We start from the raw sequence: 7,965 nt of genomic DNA, 5'->3' as shown, positions 1-7,965 counted from the left end.
GCCACTGTAGCATCCAGTACTTCAGTATCAATTTCCATTAAAAAATCACAAGAGAATAATGCCAAGAGGTTTATTGAGCTTTTTATTTTTATGAAAAATGAACACCTGGAGCACTATTATTATTTGGGTGAATTCCAGACCTTGTAAACGTCCAGGACTCATTGTGGAATGAGCAGGGCCTGTGCATGATTCTTGATTTGCTGGCAGCAAACACTTCTATAAATAATGAGAGCTGAGCAATCCTTACAGTCGATTTTTCTCCTACTTCTTACGGCCAAGCTTTGGAGCCTTCTCCAGGCCTTGGATGTATTTCCGAGGTAGCTGATATTCTTCTGCAACACAACCAAGAGCTCACTTCAGGTAAGGAAGAGTTAAAGAAGAATTAAAATCTCAGTTTTGCTGCAACCAGCCCAGTTCCAGAATCTTCTTACCGAGCAGCATCTTGGCAAGATGATGGATTTGGTTGCCTTGGATCTGGACCTGGACTCTGTCCTTTGTTCCTGGTGCTGGGCTGATGGTGGCACTGGCTTGGACCTTCTGTTGGAGAGTGTTGGCCACACACTGTGGGTCCAGACCATACAGCTCAAGGTTCTTGATAATTGTCACCTGTGGGGATTAATAATGATTGGAAAATCACTGCTGAGGGATTAATAATGATTGCAAACATCACTGCTGAAGGGTTAAATAATGACTGGAACATCACTGCTGAAGGGTTAAATAATGACTGGAAACATCACTGCTGAAGGGTTAAATAATGACTGGAAACTAGTAAGGACTGGAAATATCACTGCTGAGGGTTTAAAAATGATTGCCAAAGCTGCCCTCAGGATCTGGGATCTCATCTGCTCAATTAATTGTCTTTTTTCACCTTCTTGTTTGATGATCTCTGTGCTATGCTGATGTCGATGGGCTCAATGTTTCCTTTCCTCACCACAGGTTCTTGTCCAGAAAATGTCACCTGGTGTAAGGGCTGCAGTCGTTCCAGGCACCTGGACAAAGCAATAATCTGTTATTCTGGGAAGGGATATTGAGAACAAGCACCTGCTCAAAAGGTTGTCTCAATTAAGGTGTGAGATCTCATCTTGTTCCCATTTATCTCCAGGAAATTACAGCTCAGGCAGCTCCCACCACGGGGTTTGAGTTGCAGGCAATAAATCTGTGCAGTTCTGGGAAGGGATATTGAGAGAACAATCACCTGCTCAAGAGTTCATCCCATTTAAGGTGTGAGATCTCATCATGTTCTGATTTATCCAACAGGCAGTCACACAGAATGGCATTCACCTTTACAAAGCTGCAAAACAAAAGCACACAGAAGGAGCAAACCAGGTCACTTTTTTCCCTCTCATTTCAGCCTCTCCTGTGGAAGCAGGGGAGGAAAACTTCCATCTGTACTCACTTTTTGTTTGTTTCATCAACCAACTCATTACTCTTCACGTAGTTAATGATGATGTTTCTCACCTCACTGCTTGAGAGGATGCTGCCTTTTCTGAAGACAAAGAGAATTTTTAACGTCAAAGTATTTGGGTGTTGGGTTCTGGCAGTACGAGAGAAACAGCAACTGCAGTTTTGTTAGTTTCTCTCTTCATTTTTTTTTGTGCTTACCTGTGTCCAGATTCCTGAAAGAGTGGGATCATTTTTGTGGAGACCCCATAGAGTGGAATGATTTCAGGAGCATGGTACACTTGTTCTCTGTCTTCACTTTTGCTGTCTTGGGCAGTAGAGGCTGAGGAAAATCCTTCAGGCACTGCAAATGCTTTAATGCTGCCACAAGAATTGTTTGGAGTGAGTAGAAGGGATGGAAACAGAGCTGGAGGCAGCAGATTCCAGTCCCTTCTTTCAGAGCCTCCCAGCTCTTTTAAAAACTGTGATATTCTACGTACTCTGGGTGTTTCCAGTCCACGTCCACGATGCTCTCCACACCTTTGCTCAGCTCCTTCACTTGTAAGATCCTCTGGTGCTGCATGCATTGCAGGAATTTAGAGAACTGAAGGAAGCAAAAATCAGAAATGTGGAGTCAAGCATTTTAATCTCATTCTCTTGTGTTTTAAACTTTTTCTCTTCTTCTGTTACTTATTAAAATTAATTTTAAAAAAATACCCAAACCAACAGAAAAATCTCACCTTCTTATAGCTTGATTTCTTTATGTCCAGTTGTTTTCCAGCAGGGCTGTAAATGGATTTTTAAAAGTTCTTTAGTTATAAGTCACCCTTCATTTCTTCTTAACTCTTGCTACTTATGCTAGAAGTTTCTTAACAGCAGGAATACAAATCACACAGAGGAAGAACTACTCCAAAGAAGCTGATAAACAGAATGTGATGAGTGAAATTAGTGCTGATGATCTTGTGGGCAGGCAAGCAGCCACTCAGGTGACTAAACCATGGTGAAACCAATCTCAGCCAAGTCAAGTTGGCTCCCAAGTGCAAATCCAGGTCTGGACAATCCTTACATCCAAGTATTTAATATAAGGATTGTATTTGATCAAAGTACTTGAGGGCAGAAGTGAGCATAACCTTATTTAAGAACTGGATTTTATTTTTTACTCAAAACCTTCTTCCTAAATATCCCACACACTCTCCACGTTTTAAAGACCAAATCCCAGCATGCAAATCCCAATTCCATCTCCTTCCCACGTACCAGCAGGAGACCATGTGGCTGCCTAGAAATGTGCTGGTGAGCAGAGGGAGATCTGACTTCTTTACTCTGCATTTTAAGGCATGGAAAAAGCACTGATTAAACAATGCATCCATTTGCTCTGCAGGGAGAAAAAAGGACAGGTAGGCAGTGAGTTGTCTGTGGGCTTCAGCAAACCAAAGGGGCATGGTTTGGTTTCACTGGGATCCAAAAATACCTTGTGGGGTCCTGCTGTCCTCAGCCTCCTGCTGGTCCTCTGTGCTGGCATCCTCAGCTGGTTCTGCAGCTCTGTTCTCATGGAGCTCCTCCTTCCCCAGCAGTTCTGCACAAGTGTCTCTGTCCCTCAGGCTCAAATCCCTGATGTCCATGTGCTGCTCTGGCTCAGGGGAGCAGCTGCTGCCAGGCTCCTTCCCCTGCAGCTCCTCCTTGTCTCCAGCACTCTCCATTGCAGCAGAATCTGTTACCAAGGGAGCTAAGGTAGGAGGAGAAGATTTGTCACCATATTCCCTACAAAAGGAAAAAAAAGCAGAACACAGCTTTCCTTTTGCTGCTTTCAACCACAGGACAGTGAACAGATGTCACTTTGAATAAAGGAACTGGCACCTGCACGGGTCTTTTTCTGTAATCTCTGAACTGTAAAATTTACTTTGAACTCATCTTCCTCCATAAATTCTAAATAAAGGTCCTATCTAAGTGGTACCAAACCATTCACTAAGTTGGCCTGACAGATTCATCCTAGTGGGACAGAGATTTGGATTTCAGTAAACACATGAGACCAGTTGCACATTTTCCCCAAGATTACTCACCAGAGGTGATCCAGGTGAGTGTGCAGCACAGCAAAGCCCTTCCCTTTCATTCCAGCAGCCAGCATCTCCTCTGTGGACATGGTGGCAACTCCAACTGCCACGGGAGCTCTGGAAAAAGAAGGGCATGTTGGAGCAGGACAACACAAACATGTTGTGCTACTGCACACAGGCTGTGTTAATGTGTCAGACTGAATTTATTTTACAACCTCCTTGTTCTTTACCATGTGGGGTTTTTTCAAGTGTCTACATATTTTTTTGTTATCCTTCTGGTATATAGGGTTTCCAAAGAATCCCAAGCCGGGATGAAATGAAGGTTGTGCAGTAACACATTCTTGCTTTTAATAAATTACAAGAAGCACTGCCAGAAGAGACCAGCAGTGAGAGAAAACCTATGGCTTTAACACTCCCTCACTCAGAATTTCCAGATACACACAAAGACAATTGTGCAGAATACAACATTTTGTTAAAAATATTGGTCCAAATTGGTCCAAAAGAACCAATTTACAAAGCTTCCCACTTCAGTTCAAACATATCCTAACCCAAAAAATTAAGGTTTTTTTCCTGCTGTATCTTCCACTGCTGAGGTTCCCGGTGCATCATATGCACGACAACACTCCTGCTTTGTTTTCCCCAAACTCCTTCACTTCATTTTTAGTTTCTGGACAGGCTGCGGATCGGAGAATCCTCTGTACCTGTTTCCCAGCAGGGTGACAGCACAGAGCGTGCCCCGTTGCACTTGAGGGAGGCCAGAAGGTGGCACCACAACTCCTGGCAGCATCAGGTCTGCGGGAAGAATGAAGCGCATCCATTTCTCAATGAAACGCTCAGGCACCGCCTCCTCCGCCCCCCTCCCTCCCGTTACTCAGCAAAAACACGAGCTGAGCACACGCCAGGGAGAACAGGATTCTCTGTTTCTCCTCCTAAAGCACCGCTTCTTCCCCGTGGAGTGCGGGATCCAATCCATAAGGCTGCTGGGCACATCCTAAAAAACTGCAAAGGAGTGAAGCTTGCTCAGCCCTGTCAGACCTGAGGGACTGTTTTTAACAAGCTCCAAGCAAGGCTCTTCATTAATAGCATGGAAAGGGAAATGAACAAGGAGATGTATCAAGAATAACCCATTTACCCTTCCCAAGGGAAGGTTACCCCAGCAGCTTTTTCCCAGGAGAGAGCATTGCCTCAAAGTTGCCATCCCTCCTGCATGTGCCACATCAGCTGCAGCCAGCTGGGAATTCTCAGGGAGCTGCCTCCTTGCTGTTTTGGACAGAAACTACACCCCTGCTTCCTTCAGCTTCCCACACCTGGGATGACCAGACTGGAATGTGAGCAAAGCAGAGCTTTCCACGCTGCAGGCGTGGCACGATGTCCTCACCAAGGGACGGGAACAGCAGCTGCTCTCCCTCACTGCAGCTCTCTGCAGCCTCCAGTCTGAGCTGTTCCATGGCTTGGCTTTGCAGGCATCTCACATTTTTCTCAGCATCCCTGATTTAATGTGGAGCCTGAAGAAAGCCAAGATTCTTCCCCCTGATCATTGTCACAACTATTTTTATCAAGTTTAGAATGAACTCTGCAACTGCCACCAGAGCTCCACATGGCTGGGGACAGAAACCACATCAAGGCCTTAATGTGACGACGTAAGCAGCATTAAATTATGTAAATTACCAGGGCAGACAGCAGGTATTTGAATTTATGGAAGAGATATCCCAAAACATGCTGTTTTAGGAACTGAATCTCCTCCAGTGCTCCAGTCTGCATCGCTGGAGAGCCTGGTGCCTTTCCTCTCCCTTCTGAGGACTGGCTCTACCTCTCCCCCTGCCTTTGTGGCCATTGTCTCCTGGCCAGCTCCTTATCTTCGGATCCTGCACAGAGGTAGCCTGGTTGCCAGGGGCGATGAATGACCCGCAGGCCTCTTTCATCAATGTCCTGCCCCATTAGCAAGTCTTTTTCCCCAGAAACTGGGTCATTACAAGTCAGCAGCGAGACTCTCTCAGATGTCTATCACAGCTCCACACTCGAGCACTTTATTTTCCCCAAAAGCAAACAAAGCAGAGAGACCCGAGTTCCACTTTGGATGCTGTGTCATGGAAAAAAGACAGCCCTTCCTACGTGAGCACGTCCAGGTAGAGACCAAGGCTGCAGCAGCTCAAATTTAATCTTTTTCTGCTTGAGCAGTTCAGCAATTTAAAGTTTATAATGGGCTGATTCTCTTGAGTCTGAACTGCATCCAAAGCAGGTTCCAGAAAACAGACTCCTTTCCTGTTAGTCTTGATCCATAATGAGGTGGTAGAGCCAGTAACCCAGGAATTCAGCTCCAACCCACCTGCACAATCCACGGCCTGGCTGACAGTGATTGCACTGCAGCTTCCAAAATAAATTTCCTTCCTATCCACAGGATGAGCTTGTTCACCTGGGCACTGGCAGGAGGCAGGGTGGCAGCAAAGGAACTTTCAAAAGGGACAGAGCAATGGCACGGGCAGCTCTGTGTCCCAGTTCAGGGCTGCTCATCACCCTGAGAAGGGATTTCCAAATCCGAGCCTCCCACACAGAGCAGGTTACTGCCTTTAAACACCTTCACCTACTTTCCTTCATTCACTAACTCTTTTTGCAGCTGATTTATTTCCTTTCTAGGGCACCACTACCACAAATTGTTTTTGAGTATTTGTTCCTTCTACTTGTTTCAGGTACATTTTTGCAACTGTGAAGGAAAACAGCTAAAAAGCCCTGAAGGCAAATCCTTTTTGCAGTGCAAAGTTCTGGTGCTCTTACCTGCACCTCCTGCAAGTTTCTGTAGCACTGGGGGCCATGTTGCAAAGGCAGGGAGAAGGTCTGGGTAGACCCACAGAGTGTACACTGTGCCAAAACAGAAGTACATTTTAAAATGCATCATTAAGAACATCTCTAGATGCTGTTTCTTTTCATATTTAAGACTAAACTCTCATCGGATGATCAAGGAGATTAAAATTAATTAGATAATAAAACACTTAATTGGATAATAAAGAAATGTGAAATCAAAACAACGCCACAATAATTAACTGGGAAGGTAAGCAAAGAGGGAGGATTACTCCAATCCCTTCCCCCTACCTGTTGGATACAGAACTTTCTCAACTTCAAACAGTATTGGGTTCCTGTGGTTCATGTAAACAGTGATGGCCTCCCCTTTGTGAGAGTATATTTTGATGACATTGAGCTCTTCCTTGTTTGGAACCAACTCAGCCAGTTGTTCAGTGCTCAGGCTGGGAAAAGCTGCTGCCACATCACTTCGTAGCTTCCTCCTGCAATGACAAAATCCCAAATGTGTTACAAAGCTGCCTAGCCATCCCTCAAACTAATTCCTACATCTGCTGTTACTGTTTTGTCGGCTGTTCCTGAGATTCCCACCTCTTCACAGGTGATAATTTGAAGCATTTGTGTCTGGGTTTACAAATCACGTAAGAATACCATGAAAGGGCTAAATACACTTGCCCTGCTGCTATCTTCTTTAAACATCTGCTCTCAGCTTCTGTTTGCTGCCTGTGCCTGTTTTGTGCTGTGATTTCAACCTGGGAGTGCCACACTGGCTCTGCCCAGCCTGTCACACACAGCTGGAGCAGGGGACAGCCAGATTTCCCTGTCCCACAGTTGTAATTGAAGTTTAAGCCCCAGTGACCAGCACAGGGGGGTTTGTGGTCATTCACAGCAGTGTTCAGTGAACCTGAACAATCACGAGGTCAGCCCAGCAGTGCTGCTCAGGAACATAAAGAATTAGAGAATTACAGATGGTTAGGGTTCAAAGAGACTTTAAATCCCATTCAGTCCCACCCCTGCCATGGTGGGGACACCTTCCACTATCCCAGGGGGCTCCAAGCCCCATCCAGCCTGGCCTTGGACACTTCCAGAGATGGGGCAGCCTGTGCCAGCACCTCTCCACCCTCACAGGGAATAATTTCTTCCTACTATCCAATATAAACCTACCCTCCTCCAGCTTAAAGCCATTCCCCCTAGTCCTGTCACTCCCTGCTCTTATCCAAAACCCCTCTTCAGCTCACTTACAGCCCCGTTAGACACTGAACGCTGCTATAAATAAGCACAGAAGGCCTCATCCAGGCCTCGGTATAACATTTCAATTAAGCCTGGCTTAATTACGGCAGCACCTTCCAGCGAAACGCACGCTCCGTGCTCAGGCCGGGAGTGTATCACAAGCAGGGGGTGAAAGCAGCTACTCCCGGGGCATCGCCGCCCGCGACCGCGACCCCGGGGCCGAGCCCCGCGCGCCCCCCCGGCCCGGCGGGGGTCCCTGCGGGGTCCCGGCGCGGCACTCACCGGTCCGAGCCCTTGATGTTGGTGTTGGCCCTCACGCGGAACGCCCTGGCGAACATGGCGGGCCCGCGCCGTCCCCTCAGCCCGCGGCGGCCGCCATGGCGCCGTCCGCGCCCATAAAGCGTCCGGCTGGAAACGGCGCCCGGCCGCGCCGAGCCCCCGCGACCCGAGCCCCGCTGCCCTCAGGGCTCCCGGACCCTCTCGCCCGCTTGGGGACCCCCGCCCCAGCTTCCTG

At 47.2% G+C, this 7,965-nt stretch overlaps 1 protein-coding gene across 1 annotated transcript; it reads right to left on the bottom strand.

Annotated features, from left to right (window-relative positions):
* Positions 1-69: 69 nt before the first annotated feature.
* Positions 70-7,876, bottom strand: EIF2D (eukaryotic translation initiation factor 2D). Its single transcript, XM_041460532.1, has 15 exons — positions 7,734-7,876; positions 6,516-6,706; positions 6,201-6,284; positions 4,130-4,220; positions 3,438-3,545; positions 2,849-3,138; positions 2,635-2,752; positions 2,121-2,166; positions 1,881-1,984; positions 1,603-1,761; positions 1,397-1,486; positions 1,196-1,291; positions 869-989; positions 432-606; positions 70-332 (listed from the first exon to the last, which is right to left on the bottom strand). Exons 1-15 carry the CDS (start codon positions 7,787-7,789, stop codon positions 262-264), a joined length of 1,800 nt encoding a protein of 599 aa, XP_041316466.1. The 5' UTR covers positions 7,790-7,876; the 3' UTR covers positions 70-261.
* Between the last annotated feature and the right edge of the window lie 89 nt (positions 7,877-7,965).

The sequence above is a fragment of the Pyrgilauda ruficollis genome, unplaced genomic scaffold, assembly GCF_017590135.1.
Source record: "Pyrgilauda ruficollis isolate IOZ18807 unplaced genomic scaffold, ASM1759013v1 scaffold144, whole genome shotgun sequence".
NCBI lineage: Eukaryota > Metazoa > Chordata > Aves > Passeriformes > Passeridae > Pyrgilauda > Pyrgilauda ruficollis.
Note: the sequence above shows the minus strand (reverse complement) of the source record. Positions and strands in the feature narration are given on the sequence as shown.